At 43.7% G+C, this 23645-nt stretch overlaps 1 protein-coding gene across 2 annotated transcripts in view; it reads left to right on the plus strand.

Moving 5' to 3' along the window:
* ME3 (malic enzyme 3) overlaps positions 1 to 23645 on the plus strand; it is a 192504-nt gene that overhangs the window by 158930 nt on the left and 9929 nt on the right. For both annotated transcript variants that reach the window (XM_077778974.1, XM_077778973.1), the window contains exon 7: positions 9350 to 9459. In XM_077778974.1, coding sequence (XP_077635100.1) covers positions 9350 to 9459 — 110 coding nt within the window. The remainder of the gene's footprint in view (positions 1 to 9349; positions 9460 to 23645) is intronic.

Here is a 23645-nt window from a genome sequence, read left to right on the forward strand (position 1 = left end):
GGAAGAGAACAGCCATCCATCAGCCTTGTGTCTTTAAGTGAACCCTGGCATTGGAACACTTTCCCTAGCAGCCTCAAGGCCATTTCCCTGCTGAGTCCCCAGGGTAGAAAAGTCTGGGCAGCTCCATGTGTGGCTTGGGGAGGTGCCTCTTTCTCCATTGCCGGAATTCTCCCCTGGAGAAGCATCAGATATTCCTCAGCCCCTGCCAGGGTTTCAGAGTGAAGAGTTCAAAAGTTCAGAAGAGGACAGATCAACAGAAGCCTCCCCAGTGAGGGGCAGCTTCCAGCAGGAAGAAAGGTCACCAAGAGGCTGGCAGCACTAAAATCAGGAAACTGCCCAGAACCTGAGTAGTGTGCATGAACAGGTGCCCTTCTGAGGGGTTCCTCTGCTCCAGCTGCACTACCTGGAGGGTACCTGCCTCAGCCCTGCTCATTTAGCTGGTCTGCTGTGTCTCGGCTCAAAACAGACTCTAAAAGACTCACTCAGGGCACCTGGGTGTCTCAGTCAGTTAAGCATCCAGCTTTGGCTGAGGTCATGATCTCGTGGTTTGTGGGTTTGAGCCCCGTGTCGGGCTCTGTGCTGACAGCTAGCTCAGAGCCTAGAGCCTGTCTTTGGATTCTGTATCTCCCTCTCTCTCTGATCCTCCCCTGCTTACACTGTCTCTCTCTCAGAAATAAATAAAAAACATTAAAAAAAATTTTTTAAGAAAAAAACTCTTCAGCTTTTCCTGCCACATGTTGCTCTTCCTGAGAATGGTCACACCTCCCTACTTTGGACTTCTGGAAAAATCTGAAGCTTCCAGTGTTTCTACTCCAACTGTACAGTATGTAGTTCATGCTACAGCTCCACCACTCTCAGAGCAGGAAACTGAGACCCAGAGAGAAGGACACACCCAAGACACAAAGCTTCTGTCAGAGAAAGAGAGAACATGGTTTGCCTGTTATCCAGTTTAGTGTTTTCTTCTCACCACATGTCCCTGTCTTTCTAGATACAGAAAGAAATCCAACTTTATTATCTATTGTATCTTTTACAAAATCATATTGCTGTTAAGGTTAAGTTAAAGCAATCATATTGCTACGAAGTTCTAGAGTCAGATAGCCCTGGATTCAGATTCCAGCTCCACCACTTTCCAACTGCCATAGAGTAAATAGCCCCTGGGCAAATAACTTCACACCTGTAGCTCAAGATTTCTTCTCTGAAACAGCACCTACTTCATTAAATCATTTGAAAATTAATTGAGATAATGTATGGTAAAAAGTTCAGCATGATGCCCAATGGGGAATAAGCACTCAATAAAGTTTAGCTCTTTTTGTTACTGTTGTTAGTAGTGGCATATTATAATGAATATGTAAAGTAATTACAGTTGACATTTAAATTGGTGTTTTGGTAAAGTCCATTACCTGTATTTGAATGTATGTGGATGAATTAAGAACAATTTTTTTTTCACTTTGGACCATTTAAATTTTCACTTTGAAACTTTGTGTTTGTTCTTAGGGGCTTTTAATTAGCTTAACAAGTTAGCAGGCAAACTAACTAAACCTCTACCAACTCTTTCATCTACCCAACCCTTCCTAAAACATTTTTTTAACAACTCACATATCACCTTATCATTGGTGCTTAGTGATGCTTTTGGATGGATGAATGGACAGATGAGTGGATGGATGATGTTGAGAACCGTTGAAGTAGCCACCTTTGGTTCACACCAGCCAGTGGTTGAGTTTTATGAAAAGCCATGAAGTATTCAGGGACTAGAGAAAATGATTAAGGGCCCAAAGTTCTCAATAGAGACAAAGAACAGGTGCAAAGTGCAGTAGGAATGAGGAAGGCAAAGGACAGGCTGTCAGAGACTGATATAGACAGTATGACATTCTGGAGTAGGAGTGATTCCTGGTGAGGAAAGGTCCAAGGAGTAGCCATGGAGATGGGTATCAGAGGTGGATAGGGATTCTAGAGGTCCTTAAATCCAAGGAAGTCTGGGAAATAAGCCTAGGTTATTGCATGGACAATTCACATAGCACACTGCACATTTTGTGCAATTCCAAGTTAGGATTAAAGCAACCTGAATTAATGAAATTTTACTCTGTTTTCATCAAATTGCTCTCTTGGGATGTTCTCTTAGGTAAAACTGAATGTAGGAGAGGGCCAAGATGGTGCAGTAAGAGGATCCTAAGCTCACCTCTTCCCATGGATAGAACTAGAAAACACTTACATCAATGCAAATAACCCAGAAAAGGACCTGAAGACTAGCAGAACAAACTGCACAACTAAAGGTAGAGAAGATGCTGCATCAAAGACAGTAGAAAGGGTGGAGACCCACTGGAGATCTAAATGGACCAAGGCCACCCGTGGGTGGAAGGAGTTGGGAAGGAGAGAAACAAACAGACTGCCACACCAAGGGGCTTGTACAGGGATGGCAAATCCCCAAAACATTTGGCTTTGAAAGTGAGAGGGGCCAAATTTCATGAGTTCTTAGAGACTGCAAGACTTAAAGCTTGGAGTTTTAAAAATTAGAAGGCTCAGTCTAGGAAAGAGCCCGGAGGGAGATAGGAAGCTGAGTACTGCACTTAAAGAGAGAGCATGACAAACAGCCCTCGTAGAAGCAGCAGTCTTAAAAACGCCTGGAGCAGACATGAGGGAGAGTTATTTACACATCTCGGGGCAGGGCTCCCAGAGGGACTTTCCCAGCTACAAAGAAATTAGCCTGCACCATCTACCTCTCCCCCACCCCCTAGCATAAATATATAACCACCTATGGGAATCAGCACAGTGGCAACATTCACTACCTAATTTGTGTATGCCAAGACCCACTCCCCTTCACTTTGGCAGATCCACCCTTCCCAGTCACCCCTGACTCAGTCCAGGCACTGCAATCACCCCCCCCCCCACAGGAGACCTGCACAAATCTTGCCAACACCATTTCTCCCAACTTGGGCATTTGCAGGGCCTCTGTCCCTGTGGTGATGGCTCAAGGCTCTGTGGAAGCCCAAGGCTCAAATTGTTAAAAGTGCACAACCCACCCTGTAGTCCTGGCCCCAGCAGTGGCCCCATCTTATTAAAACTACATGCCCTACCTGGGCCAGGGGCCAAATCCTGCACACAACAGTCAGGGAGAGCCTATGCAGATGACCGGACTGTTGGAAAAAGGCAGCCGGGACACAACAGAAAGGCACACACAGTACACACAGGAGACAACCCTGAAGCACCAGGTTCTGGTGAACAGGGGACACTTCACTGCAGGACACTGAAGGACCTCTTCTTCATGAGATTTAGCTGACTTTTCCTAACACACAGGAGTTGGACAGAATGATGAAACAAAGGAATATGGTCCGAATGAAAAGAACAGGACAAAACCATAGCAAGAGACCCAAACAAAATAAATAACATGCCTGATAGAGGATATAAATCTGTGGTTATAAAGATACTCACTGGACTTGAGAAGTGGGGAGGACCTCACGAAACCCTTAACAAAGAAAACATAAAAAAGAACCAGAGGTGAAGAGCACAATAAATGAAATTGAAAATGCAGTAGATGGAACAAATGGCAGGAAGCAGGGGAACATATCAGTAGCCTGGAGGACAGAGTAATGGAAAGTAATCAAAATGGGAAGAGGAGAGAAAAAATTATGCAACATGAGAATAGACTTAGGAAACTCAGCAACTTCTTCAAGCATAATAACATTCCCATTATAGGGATTCCAGAAGAATAAAAGAGAGAAAGTGTGTGTGGGGGGGTGAGAGCCTGGCTGGCTCAGTTGGAAGAGCATGCTACTCTTGACTTCAGGGTTGAGAGTTCAATCCCTCATATTGGGTTTAGAGATGACTTTAAAAAATAGTAAATTTGAAAAGGAGACAGAAAATTTATTTGAGGAAATAATAGCTGAAAGCTTTCCTATATGGGGAAGGAAATCGATATCCAGATCCAGGAAGCACAGAAATTCCCCCAGCAAAATCAACCCAAGTCTACACCAAGACACATAGTAATTAAAATGGCAAAAAGTAACAATAACAAAAAAATTTTTAAGCAGCAAGAGAAAAGAAGACAGTTACATACAATGGAAACCCCATAAGGCTATCAGGAGATTTTTAAGCAGAAATTGTCCAAGCCAGAAGGGAGTGGCATGGTATATTGGAAGTGTGGAAAGGGAAAAGTCTACAGGCAAGAATATTCTATCCAGCAAGCTTATCATTCAGAATAGGAGAGATAAAGACTTTCCAAGACAAACAAAAACTAGAGGAGTTCATGACCACTAAACCAGACCTCCAAAAAATGTTCAAGGGGACTCTCTGCATGGAAAGGAAAGACAGTAAGTAAGAGTGGGAAAAAAGGTAGGAAGCACAAAAGCAATAAAAATATCTGTAAAAATCAGTCGAGTGATTCACAAAAATAAAAGGGTATGGTACCGTAGATCAGAAATGTGGGAGAAGAGTAAAGAATGGGCTCAAACTTAAGCAACTATCAACTTAATAGACTACTATATACAGAAGATGTTATATACAAAACCTAATGGTAACAATGAATTAAAAGTCAGTAATAGATATGAAAAGAGGTAAAAGACCTGTACTCTGAAAACTATAAAACACTGATGGAAGAAATCGAAGACAACACGAAGAAATGGAAAGACACTCCCTGCTCATGGACTGGAAGAACACATATTATTAAAATGTCTATACTACCCAAAGCAATCAGTCTGCAGATTTAATGCAATCCCTAACAAAATACCAACAGCATTTTTCAATGAGTTAGAAAAAAAATCCTAAAATTTGTATGGAACCACAAAAGACCATAAATAGCCAAAGATATCTTGAAAAAGAAAAACAAAACTGGAGGTATCACCATTCTAGACTAAGTTACATCACAAAACTGTAGTAATCAAAACAGTATGGCACTGGCAAAACATAGGCACAAAGATCAGTAGAACAGAATAGAAAGACCAGAAATAAACTCAGAGTTATATGTTCAATTAATCTTCCATAAAGAAAGCAAGAATAAGCAATGGGAAAAAGACAGTCTCTTTAGCAAATGCTGTTGGGAAAACTGGAAGGCAATAGGTGAAAGAATGAAACTGGACCACCTTCTTACACACAAAATTAAAATGCATTAGGGACCTAAATGTGAGACCTGAAACCATAAAAATCCTAGAAGACAATACAGGCAGTAATTTCTTTGACATAAGCTGAAACAACCTCTTTCTAGATATGTCTCTTAAGGCAAGGGAAACAAAAGCAAAAATAAACTGTTGGGACTGTATCAAAATAAAAAGCTTCACAGAGGAGGGCACTTGTTAGGATGAGCACTGGGTGTTATATGGAATCCAACTTGACAATAAACTATGAAGGGAAAAAAAGAGTAAAACAAAACAAAAAACAAAAGAGAAACTTTGATGACTCAAAAAATATATACAAATAAAAACAAAAATCAAAAAGCTTCTGCATAGCAAAAGAAATAACCAACAAAAGTAAAAGACAACCTAATGAATAGGAGAAGATATTTGTAAATGACATGTCTGATAAAGGGTTAGTATGCAAAATATATATAAAACTTAACACCCAAAAAAAACATACAATCCAATTAAAAAATGGCCAAAAGGCATGAACAGACATTTCTCCAAAGAAGACATATTTATGGCCAACAGATAATGAAAAAATGCTCAACATTATGATCATCAGGGAAATGCAAACCAAAATCACAGTGAGGCATCATGTCACATCTATCAGAATCATTAAGATCAAAAATTCAAGAAACAGCAAGTATTGATGAGGATCTGGAGAAAAAGGAACCTGTGTAACACTGTTGGTAGGAATGCAAACCGGTGCAACCACTGTGGAAGACAGTATGGAGGTTCCTCAAATAACTAAAAATAGAACTATCCTGTGATCTTATAATCCGGCTACTATGTATTTACACAAAGAATACAAAAAGACACTAATTCAAAGGGATATATGCACCCCTATATTTATTGCAGTGTTATTTACAATAGCCAAACAATGGAAGCAGCTCAAGTGTCCATTGATAGATGGATGAATAAAGATGTAGTATATATACACAATACAGTTTTACTCAGCCATAAAAAAGAAATCTTGCCATTTGCAACAACATGGATGAATCTAGAGAATATAACGCCAAGTGAAATAAGCCAGTCAGAGAAAGACAAATACGAAATGATTTCACTCATGTGGAATTTAAGAAATGAAGCAAACAAAGGGGGGAAAAGAGACAAACCAAGAAACAGACTTAACTGCAGGGAACAAACTGATGGTTATCAGAAGGAGGTGGGATGACCGGTAAAAGGGATCAAGAGTACACTTGTCATGATGAATACTGAACAATGTATAGATTTATTGAATCACTATATTGCACACCTACAACTCCTATAACACTGTTAACTACACTGGAATTAAAAAATAAGTAAAAACATAAAATAAAAATTTACTCATAAAAATCTGAATTTAATATGAAAGAATAGTAGTGCACTGAACAAAGGTATTTATAATTCTTGGCTTATTTTTTCCTCAGACTGGTGTTGCTTAAAGGTCAAGTGTGTGTGTGTGTGTGTGTGTGTGTGTGTGTGTGTTGTGTGTGTGACAGAAAGAGAAAGAACGTGCATCGCATTGCTTTGTTATCTGACCTTTTCAACATTTTAGCTCCAGGCCAGTCATGGAGCAACACTGGGAGTCTTGTGAGGATTATATACAGCAAAATGTCACCAGCAACCAAAGACACTCTGTTTCCTTCCAATCCAAATACTTGAAATTCACACCCTGGAAAAAAATTCACAGTAAATTTTGGGTTGGCAAGAATAGCACTGTATTTGTGCATAGAATATTTTATTTTTCAGTTTTATTGACTGTAAAAGGAGAAGGGAGCTGGGTAGTGGGTTGGGAGATACGGAGAGCCTCCTTCCCCACCCCAAACAGCACCATCTCTGTGACTGAATAGAAATTGTGGCCAAGACAATGAGAAACAATGAAATCTGGCCATGTGTAGCAACATGGATGGACCTTGAGGGTGTTATGCTTAGCAAAATAAGTCAGACAGAGAAGGACAAATATCACTTGTTTGCACATATAGGAGGATTAGGAGGAACTTAACTGAGGACCATGGGGGAGAAGAAGGGGGGAAATGGTGGGGGAAAAGGAGAGAGGCAAACCATGAGAGACTCTTGAATGCTGAGAAACAAACTGAGGACTGATGGATGTGGGGGGGAGGGGGGAGATGGGCATGGAGGAGGGCACTTGTGGGGATGAGCACTGGGTGTTATATGGAAACCAATTTGACAATAAACTATTTGTAAAAAAAAAATTTTTTAAATCTCAGTGTCAGTTGTGACAATGATATTAATAATAATAAAAAAAGAAATTGTGGCCAAGATAACATGCATGTTTAGCAATTTACAATTTTAAAATGACTCCAACTTTTCGTCTTCACAACACCCCACTGCAGTTGACCAGGCAGATATTACTGTGCCCATTGACAGATGGAAAACTGAGGCAGAATAAAGGAATAAAGTGACAGTTGTTAGACCACTCAGAGCCAGGTGAGGCCCACAAGCCTGCTGACCCATGCCCAGTACTCTTAGTACTAGACTATGGCAAGTCACGGCCTCTCCATTTCTGCCCCTGTGACATGAACCCACCTCCAAGCCCCCCACCAACAGCTTTAACTCGCTAAGGTTCTGGAAAGACCATGACAGGAGCAAATATTTGCCTGCAGCTGGATTTCTGCCATATAGGGTAAGCCAGGCACACAATCATAAGGTTGAAATAGAAGTTTCTGGGCTATTTCAGGACCAATCATCCATCATACCCAACAGCCTCATTGGAAAGATGCCTCAGGTAGCACAGGAAGCCCACCAGGTATGCACCCCACCCACATTTTCTAGCAGGGTCATAAATCTTTCTTTCCACAGCTGGTCCCACACTGGTCCTAAGCCTGTAGTTCACACCAGGTTGGGAGTGGCAGACCCCTTGTCCCCATCTCATGCTTCAACACTCCTGGCTGGTCAGTCAGGTCACTTTTTCTCAATGAACATGAACTTAGATACTATTCAACACATGTGGACCCAGTGAGATGAAACACATTTTTTGTCTGTGTATTAGGTAATCTTTAATAATTTGTGTCATTCTTGTTTCCAAAAAAAGACACAATAGAACAAAACTATCAAAATGATGACCAAAAGCAAGAATGGAGTAAGGGGAAGGGTGTGTGCAGAAATGCTGGCCTGAAGCTGCCCGCAGCCCAGGAGGAGAAAACTGAGCGGTCAGTTTTCTCACAGTGTTAGCAGGAAAAATGGGTTATGAATACAGCCATTTTGTAGGAAATACAAACTTTTCTCTCACCTTGAAATCTACGAGTCAATTATAGCATAGTTTTAAATAAGGCACATCAGGCAGCTTAATGGGCATTATCTTCACCCACCAAGGTATTGTTTCTTAGAGTTCTCTAGACCGTCAGAATCCAAACAATCTGGGATGCTTGCTAAAAATGTAGATTGCTGTACAGCACGGTGACCATAGTTCATAGTTCCTACTGAGTTGCATACTTGAGGTTGCCAAGAGACTTTTCTTAGCTGTCCTCATCACACACACACAATGTGGTGATGATGTGAGGCGATGCATGTGTTAATTAGCTTGATTGTGGGAATCATTTCACAATGTATACATATATCACAATATCCCATTGTACACCTTAAATACGTGGTTTTTGTCAATTATACCACAATAAAGCCGGAGGGGGGGAAATGTACATTCATGAGTCCTGCCCCAAACTCACTGAGTGAGAATCTCTGGCAGATGGGCCTGGGGATCTGTATTTTGAACAAGCTCACTAACTGATTTTTCTGTACCTGCAAGTTGGCGAACACTCTTCTCAGGTGAGTCTCTAGTGGAGGAACCCCAGGTGTCAGGACTCACCCAGAGAGATGTATGAAGGCTACAGCGGCTCTCCAGGTCCCAGGGGTTGAGAAGTTGGGGTCTCTGCATGCAGTTGGGTGGGTAGTATGCTTTCTACTGGAATTTCAGATGGCCGTAGGCCCCATCTCAGTCTTTCCATCACCTCTCAGGGTCTGCCACCCATAACTCATGGTAGCCACCAGCCTACGTTAGAGACAACAGCATGGGTTCAGCTGACCCACCAAGCCTGGTTTTCCTACTCTCTTCCTTCCCCATCCTCATACATGATGGGGCAGGCAGAGCCCAGAAGTCCAGGAGCCAGCCAGGTGGCAAAAACCCACTAAATGAGCCATGCCCCCCACCCTAATCCCCTGTCCTGTGCCTCCCCGGGACAGGCTGGGATCTGCCAGAGACTGACCTTGGGGGGGCAATCATAATTCTTTTCTTTCCCTTCCAACAGATTTGGAATAAATTGCCTCATCCAGTTTGAAGATTTTGCCAACGCCAATGCCTTCCGCCTGCTCAACAAATACCGCAACAAGTATTGCATGTTCAATGATGACATCCAAGGTAAGTTTCCACCCCACCTGACAAAGCCACCAAAGACTAATGCCTCCTCACATGTTTCCCCTGGATTCCGTTAACTTTGGAGAACTCCCTTAACTTTGTTAAGCCTCAGTTTGCTCATCTCTAAAATGGAAATCATTACTGCTTCAAAAGAAAGTAATAATTATGTGATTTAATAAAGAAACACTAAACAATGCTGTAATTTTCCAGCTGCTTAAACTTGGGCTAATCACATATCTGAGCAGTAGTTCTATCATCTAGTCAATGGGAATGAAATAACTGCTTTCGGAGATTATTATGAAAATTTAAAGAGCTAATATATGGAAAGTACTAGCACAGAGCATCCATAGGACCAAATCATCAATCACCATAAAAATGTCCTTCCCCAGCCACAGTAGCTTGCTCTTGGATTTTCCAAATACTAGGTGTAGCTCTGTCAGAATCAGGACAGTCCCTTCTCTTAACTTGATTAGAATGTGTGTTACTCAGAACGATAACTGTGAAAGACATTGATGTCAGGGCACCAGGGCACTCCAAAAGCCAGTGTGAAGCATCTTCTAGTTCAGGGTCAACTTGGCTACCTGTTCTATGGACCAGAAGTAGCTCAAGGTACTTGCTTATTACTGTGTAGAAATGAGTATGTGAAACTGGAGGGGAAGAGGGCGGGAGGTGGGGGGGCTCACACACCATCCCTCCTGATCCAGGCATTCTCAGAGCGCTGGGAGCTTCTCCTAATGTTTTATAAAGGTCAAGAGAAACCTTGATGACATGTAGGTTAGTATCTAACAGATGTAGTTTGGCAAGCAAAATCTTTTAAAACCAAAGATGCACATCAGGGCAAGAACAGGTTGGCAGGGGACAGGTGTTGGTCCTTGGGAGTAAAAGATTGGCCAACCTTTCATTTTGCAGATGAGACCCAAAAAGGTCACAACTTTTCATCAAATGAGTTACGGTTAAACCTAAGAGGGTTCAAACCCAGATAATAGCTAAGGTTTAGAGCTGAACATGTATTATATATCACTCTGTTCTAAGCACTTTACACGTCTAATTCTATGTAATTTTATCATCTCTGTCTTAAGAATGAAGAAACTGAGGCGCAGAGAGAGTAAGTAACTTAGGGAGAAAGTAAGTGTAGAGTTGAAATTTGGACCCTAAATTCTAAGTGCATAATCACTCACCATACTGTTCCCAAACCATACACTATTATAAAACCAATGTTCCTTCCTTTCCTGTGGCCCATATTAAGGGCCAAAGAAATGTGATGGATGGAGTGTCTTTTTGGATTAGTCATACATTTTCAAGAGGCAGGATAGCACAGTTTAGCATATTATTAGACAATTAATATCAAAATATATGAGTTCAGCACTTGAAGAGTGGGTAGCCAGAGCAGGGAGACCCAGTAAGGGAAAGCTGATATATGGCCACCTTCCCTGTCACCAGTCTATCCCCCTTGATGTATGAGTATTGGCTGTCAGCCCAGCATCACCCATAGAAGTGGGGCACTCTGCATAAAGGGCAGCACAGTCCAGGAGCACCAGCTGGCTGTGGGAAGCATTCACTCCCTGCCCTCCTGTGGGTCACCTCACTGTTAGCCCCGTGGATGGGGGGTGTGGCCCCGGCCCTCGAGGAAACACCTGCCAGCTAGCCCCTGACCGGCTCCTCCATCATGGGACTCACTCATGAGTCAGCGACAGGACAGCCATCCCCCTGAGCCCACTGGGCTGCCAAGACCAGAAGGTGGGAGTGAAAAACAAGTCCATGTGGGCAGCACATCTGGTGCAGACTCCAGATGTACACACACACAATGTCATGTGTGTACATCCTCAAAAACATGGGCACAGGGACACATCCGGACCCTGCAGTCCACCTGCCTCCACTGCTGCCAGAAAGCTCCTCTAAGATGAAACTATGGCCATCAACCCCCTCTTTGTGAGCAAGTTCACACTGCTCCACTGCAAATATCAGGCTTCCAGGATCTGCCTATCTGTGCCCTACTCCACCACTACTAATCTCTCTGTCCTCTGACCCACTGTTATGTTTACTCCTCTGACCCCCTTCCCTGTTGGATCTCTCCACATGTGAAAGTTCTGCTCTTCAGTCACTCCTGTGTACCTTTCAAAACTCAGCTTAAAGGTCTCCTGTCCCGGGGAAAGAGTCACAGCAGCCTTTGCTTCCCCAGTCTGATTCGGGTATCCACCAGGTACTCCCACAGTCACCCGTGACCCCCGTAAGTTCTCTCTTACCACACTGTATTCCAAATGTCCGCGTGGAGCTGTCTATCTCCCCAGGAGACAGTAAGCTCCCAGAGTCAGAAACTATGTCATTTACTCTCATTCCCCAGTTCCCAGCATAGTACCTGGCACATTCTAGATGTTTCATAAGTATTTGGAGAATGAATGAATGAAGTCTACATACACAAATTGACATTCTCATAAGCACACCTGCCAATTCCCATGGGCGTGTCTACCTTAGACACCTGCACCTGTTGCCTCTCTTGTCCAGATCATCATACATGCACTGACATAGAAGTGGCCTCCACATGTGCTCACACTCAGATGGATTTACATCGTCACATGTGTACACCTTCGTGCATACACACATGTAGCATTTTTAATTAAATCAATTCCTTGTTAAATTCATTGGTTTTGATTTCCTGTTTATGGCCAGTTTCAGCAGAGTCTATTTCGCTCCTAGGCAAAGCCAGATGGAATGGTTTTCTGGGTCCCACGGCAGAGGATTTCTCATTCTTTTCTCAGAAATTAAAGACTAAAGTCCTGCATGTGAAATGTGTGACAAGAGCTAGCAAATAGTACCAGGATGTCAGGAGCCCTATAATATCAAGTCTTTGATCAGGACAGCCTGACCATTAGGAATGAGCATGTAAGTAACAACAGTAAAGAGGTGGGCGTGGAGGCGTACCACCCAGATCTTCCTTCTAGAAAAGACTTGATGCCCCAACTAGTGGCATGGCTGTCAGCAGCATCAGGCAAAGTCCCAGCTACAGACAGCTGCCTCGCCCATGGTCCTGCCCTACCAGGGATGCCCTAACCCCATGATGAGGGAATATAAAAGTCCAACCATTTTGGCCCAATGAGGAACAAGTCTGAGGGGACATTGAACTCCAGAGCTTCCCACAGGGTTGGCTGAGGCTTTAGGGACTGCATCACAGGCCAGCTTCTCTTCTACTCCATCTTGCTCCCCACCCCCTCTTCCTGCTCCCTTCCATAGGTGCTAATCCCAAGATCACATCTTGGTAACATCGTGAACACTGCACATGTCTCAGAATCTGCTTCCCAGGGAGCCCAAGCTGTGCCAGATAATAACATTTTGCATGCACACAGAACTTCAGGTATGAAAAGTGGTTTTTTTTATCCACACTGTCTCATAACTTCCTGGCAACAGCCCCTCCTGCTTCGCAGAGGACAGACATTGCTGTCCCCTGTCACTGGTAAGGAAACTAGAGTTCCAGGATTAACTTTTGCTCCAGGTCACATAGCCAGACAGGCACAAAGTGAGACTAGAACCTAGTTATTTCTGATTCAGAGGTCTCCACTCTCACTCCATGACATCAGGCTGCTTACTCCCTGGTGTGGGCGAGGTAGTGCAGCGAATCTTCTTGCTAAGGATTAAATTCCAGATCCCATGTAAGTGGGAATGTCACTGGTCTCCAGCAGCCTGCTGCTCCTATCTTTACTATCCTCTCCTACAACTTCCCTGGTTTACAGAACAAAGAGGAGGCCCAGAGAGGGGAAGGGGCTTGCCCACCCCACCAGCTAGTTACTGATGAGTCCAGGACCAGAAGCCTATGATGTGCGTTCTCAGTACTAAGTGGGCAATTAGGAGATTGGTGAGCAATTCCAGGGCTCAGGGGGCAACATGGAAGATTAAGCTCATGCTTAATCTTTACTTACAAATATGAAGTTAAGAAAAATGAGGGGCGCCTAGGGGGCTCGGTCGGTTAAGCGTCCGACTTCGGCTCAGGTCATGATCTCACAGTTCGTGGGTTTGGGCCCCGTGTCAGGCTCTGTGCTGACAGCTCAGAGCCTGGAGCCTGCTTCAGATTCTGTGTCTCATTCTCTCTCTGATCCTCCCCTGCTCATGCTGTCTCTATCTCTCTCTCAGAAATAAATAAAACATTTAAAAAATAAAAAAAAATAGACCTCATCAAGATTAAAAGCTTCTGCACAGCAAAGGAAACAACCCACAAAACTAATAGGCAACCAACGGAATGGGAAAAGATAGTTGCAAATGACATATCAGATAAAGGGTTAATATCCAGAATCTATAAGGAACTCACCAAACTTCACACCTGAAAAACAAACAACCCAGTGAAGAAATGGGCAAAAGATATGAACAGACACTTCTCCAAAGAGGACATCCAGATGGCCAACAGACACATGAAACGATGCTCAGCATCCCTCCTCATCAGGGAAATACAAATCAAAACCACACTGAGATACCACCTCACGCCAGTCAGAGTGGCTAAAATGAGCAAATCAGAGAACTCTAGATGCTGGCGAGGATGTGGAGAAACGGGCACCCTCCTACACTGTTGGTGGGAATGTAAACTGGTACAGCCCCTCTGGAAAACAGTGTGGAGGTTCCTCAGGAAACTAACAATAGAACTCCCCTATGACCCAGCAATAGCACTGCTAGGAATTTACCCAAGGGATACAGAAATGCTGATGCATAGGAGCACATGTACCCCAATGTTCATAGCAGCACTCTCCACAATAGCCAAAACATGGAAAGAGCCTAAGTGTCCATCAACGGACGAATGGATCAAGAAGATGTGGTTTATCTATACCATGGAATACTACATGGCAATGAGAAACAATGAAATCTGGCCATGTGTAGCAACATGGATGGACCTTGAGGGTGTTATGCTGAGTGAAATAAGTCAGGCAGAGAAGGACAAATATCATATGTTTGCACGTATAGGAGGATTAGGAGGAACTTGATGGAGGAACAAGGGGGAGAAGAAGGGAAATGGTGGGGGAAAGGGAGAGAGGCAGACCATGAGAGACTCTTGAATGCTGACAAAAACTGAGGACTGATGGATGTGGGGGGGAGGAGGGATGGGCATGGAGGAGGACACTTGTGGGGATGAGCACTGAGTGTTATGTGGAAACTAATTTGATAATAAACTATTTGTAAAAAAAAATTTAAAAAAATAAAGTTAAGAAAAATGAAAAACCATATAGCTATGCTCAAAAATACAAAAGGAACACTTATATGCAGAATTGAAGAGGATTAAGAGGGAGGGAGGAATGACAGTGGCAAACAGACCCCAAAAACAAGTCACATGTGATTGCTGGAGACAGACCCAACCCACCCTCATCAGAATATTCCCAGAACCCCACATACAAGAGGGGCTAGAACCAGGCTGCCACATGAAAATGACACTGGGGCCATGCTGCCTGCTCCAAATGCCAACCCAGCATCACATCCTTGGTGGAACAAGGAAGGTGGGACTGAGGGCTTCAGGATCTCAGCACACAGCTCCAAGAGGGCAGGGCCATGCCTGGAGCTGAGCAAAAGCTCCGGCACATAATCTGCATTGTCTCACAGCCAATCCGGCTGCTCCACACACTTAGGACTCAGCAACCCCACAGGGCCATCCGCATGGTGGGGCCTCTGGAGACCCACTGCTGGAAGGGTGAAGCGCTCTCCAGGACTGCCAACGGTCTCCTCTGCCCCCATCTCAGCTGGCTCACAGAGAGCCTCAGCCGCCCCAGGCTGGTTCTTGGTGAGAGGGCTGCCCACATGCTAACTGCTGACAGTCTCTTTGGGAACTTTGGAAAAGACAGAGGCTCAGGTGACTTGTTTCAGCTGGGACCAGAGAAGCATCCATGCTCTTAGGAGAGGAGAGAGAGATCTGGAAGGGGGACAGCGATAGGAATGATCATGCTGGAGGACAGGCCAGCTGGATTCTTCCACAGGAGCCAGATCCAGGACGCTGCTGGCCTAGTGACCATGGACCTCCAGATCCCACTGCTAGCTCCTCATACAGTGTGGCTCGGGACGTGCAAGTCTAGTTGGCTTGTCCAGTCCAGAGCATCCTCCTACCTACCCTACCAGTCTGCCCTGGACCTGCACTGCTCCCGAGTCCTACCACACACCTGAGGCCAGATGGCCTGTCAGGGTCCCTTGTGGCAGGTCAGGCCATCATCATTCCCTCACCCTTTCAAATTTTTCCTTGTGAGTCCAAGTGCTTAACAATCAGACCTTGGATTGAGACAAGCCTAATCTGAATCCCCGTTTTCTTCCCTTTGGCTTTGGCCATTTGACTTAAATCCTTACAACTTTCTTTATCTGCAAAATGGGCATCATAGTATTAACAGCCAGGAATGATAATCAGCCAGTATCTACAGAATGACCAAGATGCTTTCAAAAGGCCAGCGTCTGGTTGACTAGACTCTACACCAATTCATTGTGAACCATTTCCATCATTACCACTGTTTATGGCACCTGGTCATTGTAAGGACAGGAGTGATGTATAGGCAGGGATAGGCATGTAACAGTATATAGTTCTGGTACCTAATACAGATACCTTTGGTGCATAGTATGCTCCTGACACAAAGGTATGAGAGAGAGGGAAGATACCTAGGACAGTGAGGCTATGGTAGAGGTGAGGAAAGGAATGGGTGTGAGCACAGGACTGGGCAAAGCTGAGAAGGAGGCAGGACCTTTATCCACTTTCCACATATACCCCTATTCTTCTAGCCCATAGAATTCCTCACTGTTACATGAATTTTCTGCCATTCTGTGATTCTGAATGTGTCCCTTTGCCTAGAATTCTCTTCTGCTCTTGGCTGACTTCTGTGTGTCCTTCACCCCCTCCAAGGTACCACACCCAGGGCCAAGCCTGTCCCACTCATGTCTGGTTGATCCCATCCTTCTCCAGAGCCCAGGAAGTCACCCACTTTGCAGAATGCTTCAAAGTTCTCCAGAACTCAGACGTCATGATACCAAAGGGGCAGATGGAGAGGAGTGGCAGAGCTCTGAAGACTTTGTCCAGCTGATCTGTCCTATTTACCAGACACTGGGAGTTATTTCCAGCTCTTAGGGGTCTGCTGTCCCCTTCCCTACACCACGACCACACATATGGAACAGCATTTCCTGGACTTTCCGTTCTCTCTCCCTTACAGTGAGGATTCCTCTGGCCTTTTCAACCTTCTCTCTTTACAGCTTTCCTTTTCACTAAGCCCTGTGTTCTGTGCCTGCTCTTCACTTACAGGGCTGTCCCTGGCCCTGAGATTCCCATGGGCCTCTTGCATCTGATCCTGTCTCCTCTGTGATCTCCCATTAGCCTGTGGCATCAGGTAAAACCCCAGAGAAGCCAAGAAGATGGTAATTGCTCCTTCTTGTTCCTCCCAGATTGTGTCTGAGTAGGTCTAGCCCATCTTCTGCATGGGCCAGGAACTACCTTTAGAGAGTCCAGTGGTTCCAGAAAATTCTCATGACACACAAATAGGGCTGAAGTTGTCTGGAAGGCCTATGCTTGGTATCCAATAAGGGAATTTGAATTTTTCTGAGCACATATGCTGTTAATGACCTATGAACACAGTGTTCTATTGATCCTTATATATGCACGGCCAGGTGCAGCAAAGGCCCAGAACAGGCACCCAGTATACACTAACAAACAAGTGAGTGATGGTTGTCGGCTGCTTTTGAGGATGGGGGGAAGGTAATTATGTGGATCCTGGAAGCAGTCCTGGCCTTGCAGTGGATGAAACTCTGTCCCCCAGGGCGCCAGGCCCCTGAAGCCACGTTGAGCAGACCCTGACTAAGCCTAACTCTCTGACCTTCCCCTGTCTGGGACAGCAGTCTTGCCTCACCTACAAAATGGCTAATTCTTTACCTTTTTTCTCCAGTAACCCGTTTTTCAGCATGGAAGTTCCCTTTAACTTCCTCAAATGTGACTATTAAAAACAGAATAGAAATTACATTTTCAGCTTGTCCTTTTGTGCTATTTCCTGAACGTACAACCTCTGATCCTCAGTTTGCAGGAAATGTAATTATGGAAGCTCCCTCTGAAGAGGAAAACTTGTTTTTCTTTCATTGTGAATGGGAAACAGCCAGTGACACTTTGGGCAGCCCAAGGGCACAAGCCATATTCAACAGCCCTGGACCCCCTGGGTTTCTCCAGGTGGTACCTCCAGAAAGCTAAACAGCTTCCTTCCTCTCCACTTTTAATTCCTAGCACATTACCCAAGAGCTGCCCAAAATGAAAGTTAATAACGGAGATAACTATATTTGCCAGACTTTATAATATGGGGCTCATGAAATGCTGTTCTTCCTCTTGAGTTCTGGTCTGTAATCAGGGTAACCTGCCACTTCACAGGATGGCCTCAGAGGAAGATCCCAGAAAAGAGAGCATAAAGAAATAGTAAGGTAGCTGATGAGTGTGGGGCTCCAGGAGCCAAGTGCAGAAAGAGTTTCCCAAAGGGAAAATGAGCAGCAGTATCCAGTGCTGCCGAGAAGTCAGGGAAGAAGTAGCCAAGGACTGGCCACTGAATTTGGCAAAGTGGTAACACAAGTGACCTTGTCAAGAGGTAGGGACAGTTGCTTGATTGGACTGGGTTTCAGGGAGACTGAGAAAAAAGGAAATAGAGCCAATAAGTATATACAGCTTTTCCCGAGAAGGAATAGGGTAGGACTATACAGAGTCAAGAGAGAGCCTTTTAAAGATGGGAACTTGATGACATAGTTGTATTCTGATGGCAGTGATCTGGTGGAGGAGAAATTGATGATATAGAAGAAAGGAGAGAAAATTACAAAGGAGAGCAGGCAAAAATGATGGGATCTGGCACACACCTGGGGGTGGCTTTAGCTAGGACCAGGGACGGTTCATCGGTAGTAACAGGAGGAAAGGCAAACAAAATAGACATGGAGGAAAAGGGTTTACAGACTTGGAGGTAAGGATTCAGAAGTTCCCTCCTGATTGTGCTGTTCCCTTTGAACCTCACTTTCCACTTCTGAGATGGGGCGGCGGGGGAAATAGCTCATAGTACCTATTTGGTAGTATTTTGTGAAGATTAAATGAGCAAATGCAGATAAGCACATATATAGCACAGAGTCAAGGTGAGAGGGATCAATAAATAGCAGTTGCCCTTCTCTCCTTTCATTGAAATGTTCCCTTCTTTCCTATCAGATTTCCCATTGTTTTGTGTTCTCCACCCCTGCCAGAGCCATTGACATCCACTGCCTGTTTCACTTCCTTCTACCTCTACTACCCACACCCCTCAGTTCTCCCTCAGCAGGAGCTCATAATGCCCCACCCCTACTGCTTTCAAGTCCAGGGTCAGGAGAAGCTGGCTGAGCTTCATGGACCACGAAGGGGTAGAAGCAGCACCCCAAGTATCCCTGCTCTGCTTCCAACTGAGTGACTGGAAGGGGCCCCAGTTTCCTCATCTGTGTGCTTGTTGTAGGTCATGCTCTCCAGTCCCCATACAGCACTGGATTTCTGCAGGTAAGCCCAGTTATTCAGCTTGCAGGCTGTAACGAAGATAGATACCTGGCATCCAAGAAGGAAGAGACCTATCAAGCACGGGGGGTCTTTGGGAGCTTCTCTGATGGAATGTCTTTGGCGCCATCTGGTGGCACACATTTTGCACATCTTCTTTCAGGAGGCAGATGTCCCCCAAATGGAATCAGATGAGCAGAAAACTCCCTCTCTATCCAGTAGAAGAAAACTAGTACTTCATGCAGAGAAGCCATCTAGTTCAGTGCATCTCAGACTTAAATGGGCATATAAATCATCTGAAGACCTTTGAAATACAGGCTCTGACTCAGTAGAACTAAAATGAAAGCAGCTTTTGAGGGCCAGAGAGTAAGATGGGTGGAGTTGTTTGCAGAAAGAGAAATGGGAAGTAGCTGACACAAGTGGACCTCAAGAAAATAATAGACCAAGGTATTTAGGAATTTGGAGGATTACCATACCATGCAATTCTCAATACCTGTGTAAGTGATTTCAGTAATTACTTAAATTGCTTTTTGATGCTTTCTTGGGTATTAGCTTGGTGTTCCTTTTGGATGCAGTACAGTACTGAGCCTGGCCATGACACAGCCCAGCTTTATTCAGGTTAGATGAAAAGAGGATCTGGGAGAAGAAAGGGAGGTTCAGGATGCCTGGCTGGGAAAAGCAGAGGATGTCTGGCAGAGGAGATCATTTGGGCCAAGTCTTAAGGAGTAAATCATGATGAATAGTAGCCAAAGTATGGAAAGAGTCCAAATATCCATCAATGGATGAATGGATAAAGAAGATGTGGTATATATATACAATGGAGTATTACTTGGCCATCAAAAGCAATACATCCTGCCATTTGCAACTTCGTGGATGGAACTAGAGGGTATTATGCTAAGTGAAATTAGAGAAAGACAAATATCACATGACTTCACTCATATGAGGACTTTCAGACACAGAACAGATGAACATAAGGGAAGGGAAGCAAAAATAATATAAAAACAGGGAGGGGGACAGAACATAAGAGACTCTTAAACATGGAGAACAGAGGGTTACTGGAGGGGTTGTGGGAGAGGGGATGGGCTAAATGGGTAAGGGGCATTATGGAATCTACTATTGAAATCATTGTTGCAATATATGCTAACTAACATGAATGTAAATTTAAAAATAAAAGGAAGAAATAGCAACACAGAAATAATGATGCAGGAGGTCCTAAAATGGTAAACAGTATGGGCAAAGCACAGACATGTACAAAGATGTGACCTGTTAGGGAATGAGCAGTAATGCACCTGGGACATAGAGTATGTGGGGAGGCATGAAGCTGCAAAAGTAGGTTGATGCTAACAGTATGCATTTTCTACACATAAACAAAAAGCACATCATGAACAACTTCCTCATAATTGTAATCAGTAACTTCATTCTCTAAAATGTAGGAATGAACCTATTTTGTTATCAGTGGTATCCTCAGTACCTCAGAGTCTTGTACATAATGGGTGCTTAATAAATAACTGAATGCAATTAATTCTAAACAGTTACCTCTAACTGCCGATTATGTTACAATTGTTTGTGCCCAAGCCTTGGTGAACAGGGAGTCCCTGAGGTCAAGGACTATTTTTTATTCATCTTCTGTAGTGTCTGTCATGGTGCCTGTCACCTGGTAGGCCCTCAGTACATGCACAGTGAGCTCCTTGGGGACCCTCCAAAGGAGGTTAGGAAAGCAGTCCTAAGCCCTGCTGTGGGACCCTGTAACACTTTTGTAGTCCCCCAGGCCATTCCTGTGTGCAGGCTGGAGCTTGTACCCCACCTTCTTGTTCCTACCTTGGGTCCTACCTTCCAATGTCCACAGTGATGAACGTGCACTTAGTAGGCTCCAACTGTTTGCTGTACCCCTAGTCTTGGCCCAACACATGGCCTCTAAGCCAGGCACAAATCCAACCCAATATGCTGGGAGAAGGCCCTTCCCCAGAGCTAGCAAAGTACAAATCCCTTAGAAAACTGGAAAGAGAAAACAGGAAATTCACCTGTATTCCCACCCTGCAACCTTTAGTATTGTGTTGTTCCTTCCAGATTCTGTGTGTTTCATTACACAGAACAACCTTTTAAGTTTCTCTTCCTTCCAGCAAACTCAGTGAAGTATAGTTTAGTGGTTAAAAGCACAAGGCCTAGTGCTGCCTGAATGTCTCAAGTGGTTAAACATCCAACTCTTGATTTCAGCTCAGGTCATGATCTCACGGTTCATGAGTTCAAGTCCTATGTCAGGCTTTGTGCTGACAGTGCAGAGCACTGGGGTTCTCCCTCTGTGCCTCTCTCTGCCCCGCCTCTGCTCTTTATCTCTCTCAAAATGAATAAAATAAACTTAAAAAAAAAGAGCACAAGGCCTAGAGCCTGATTCCCTGGGTTCACATCCTCACTCTGTTATGTAATCTTGGATAACTTAGAAAACTACTCTGTATTTCATTTTCCCAAGCTGTAAAATGAGGATGATAGTAGTTAGGATTAAACAAATAAATGTCCTTACAGTTAGACATGTAAAGCACTTAGAAAAATATCTGATGTTAATTACTAACTTAATAGCCTTTTCTATGTTGCCACATAATCTACATAATAATCATTTTTAATGGCTATAAAGTATTCTGAGTGTCCGCACTAGCCAATTTACTTAATTGTTACTCCTTTGTTAGATGTTTAAGTTATTTCTGGTCGTTCCATATTAAAAATAACACTGTCATAAATATCCTAGGACATGCATTTTGGATTTTTCCATACACAGATTCCCAGAAGTAGAAGTATGAAGTTAAAGGTCACAAGCATTTTATGCCTTTGGTCTGTATTGGGAAAGTTTTCCAAAAATGCTCATAGCATTTTAAAATACAATTTATGCTGGAATTTTTTACTTTTCACTACTCCCTCACCAGCCTTGGACAACATCAATTTCTTTATTTGTGCAACTTTAACATCCCACAGATAGTCCCACTGTAACTTTCTTTTCTTTGACTATCATGGAGGCTTCCCATTGCCCATACGATTACTGTATTATGAACTCTCTATCAGTAAGGGTCTACACCAGTTGCTTTAACAGAGAAAATACAAAGAATTGCTGATTTTGTATTTAAAAAACGAAAAGCCCTAAGGACCTGCTCCTTAGGGAACAAAGGGAAGGCCAGGTGGCAGCCAGCTAGCATTGGGGTCTCTGAGGGGTGAGCTATGAGGCTGCTTCTGCAAGTGATGGACAGACTGAAAACTAGATTCAGCCACTGCTTCTGGAACAATCTGTTGTTGTGGAAGTGGAAAACCAAGGCTGTGGGGTTTCCAGATTTAGCAAGGTCAAAATGCAGCATGCCTACTTAAATTTAAATTTCAGATAAATAATAATTTTTAAAAAATATTTATGCTAATATTGCATGGGGCAGGCTTGCATTAAAAAAATTGTTTATCAAAAATTCAAATTTAAATCTCCTACATTTTATCCAGGCAATCTCACAAGGCAGAGATGATGCTGGAAAAAGCGTTCTTCCTACCCCCTCACCCAGCCTTTCAGTCATCCTCTGGTGCCCCTTACTGGCAGAGCCCAGCATAAAGCCAGTTGGCAAAGATGGGAAGTGGTTTGCAGACAAAGCGGAGTGAAGGGTGGGTTTGAAACTGAGAAACAGTTACCCAGCTATTGGCACAGTCGATCCTTTCAGCTACTTAGCATCTGTACACAGCGTTGTATACCCTGGTACTTCCAGAAAACAACAAAAGCAACTCCAACAAAATGCCTAATAAAACATGTCCTTCCAACAAATGAGAACATTCTCACCTTACCCTCAAAATGGTGAGAGGCAAAGTCTCTACAGTCATTTTCTTCATCTCTGGAAAACAGTCACACTACCCATCTTTGGGCAGGATTAACTACTCTTAAAACTCTACCACAGTCATGTTTGAAAATTCTGTTACCTAAAGACTAAATTATGAAATTAAGAGGAAGGGAAGGGAGAATAAATTAGCTAATATATACAGTTACATATAATCACATAATGTTCGAGGAAGAAAATATGCATGCCTACTATATTTCTTGTTTCTGTAACCGGTCATGAGGCCATAGTTGATGTTTATACATTTCTTTCTCAACATTCCATTCCATGTTTTCTTGTCCTCAGACAGGACTTCAACTTCTTTAGTGGGATGACCCAAACCTTTATTTCTGAAGGATGTGAATCCTAAGTGGTCCTGCTTCTCTTGTTGCAGTAGTTTTCATTAATATCTACTGTTGAGCCTGAAGTACTATGACACACCCCAGAGGAGCCCCTGGGCTCAGATATAGTCTTCCCTATCCTCAGTTTCCCCTAATTTATCAGGATGAATAACCACACCAGTGAAGTAACCCTCCTTCTTCGCCCATTGGTTTTATGGCAAAAAAAAAAAAAAAAAGTACCAAATGGCCAGGTGGCACTCTCAGCCCTCGATTTGGTAGAACCATGTTGTGAACTCTAATAGAGGCATTTGTTTCTTGGGAACCAAATATCTCCAATCTAGAGAGCACAAAATGGAAGAATTTCTGCAAGTGAGTTATCAAGTGGAATGGTGAAAGGAGCCACTTCCACTTCACCCCTTTGAGTTCCAGACCCAAGTATTCTGGCCATGGAAGAAAGAACACAGTGTATCATGTGCTAAGTCAAATCCCATATTGCATCTCATAAAATAGAATTTCACCATCTTCATAGTGTTACCTTGACTAAGT

The sequence above is a fragment of the Crocuta crocuta genome, unplaced genomic scaffold (genome assembly GCF_008692635.1).
Source record: "Crocuta crocuta isolate KB4526 unplaced genomic scaffold, BGI_CrCroc_1.0 scaffold148, whole genome shotgun sequence".
NCBI classification, from domain to species: Eukaryota; Metazoa; Chordata; class Mammalia; order Carnivora; family Hyaenidae; genus Crocuta; species Crocuta crocuta.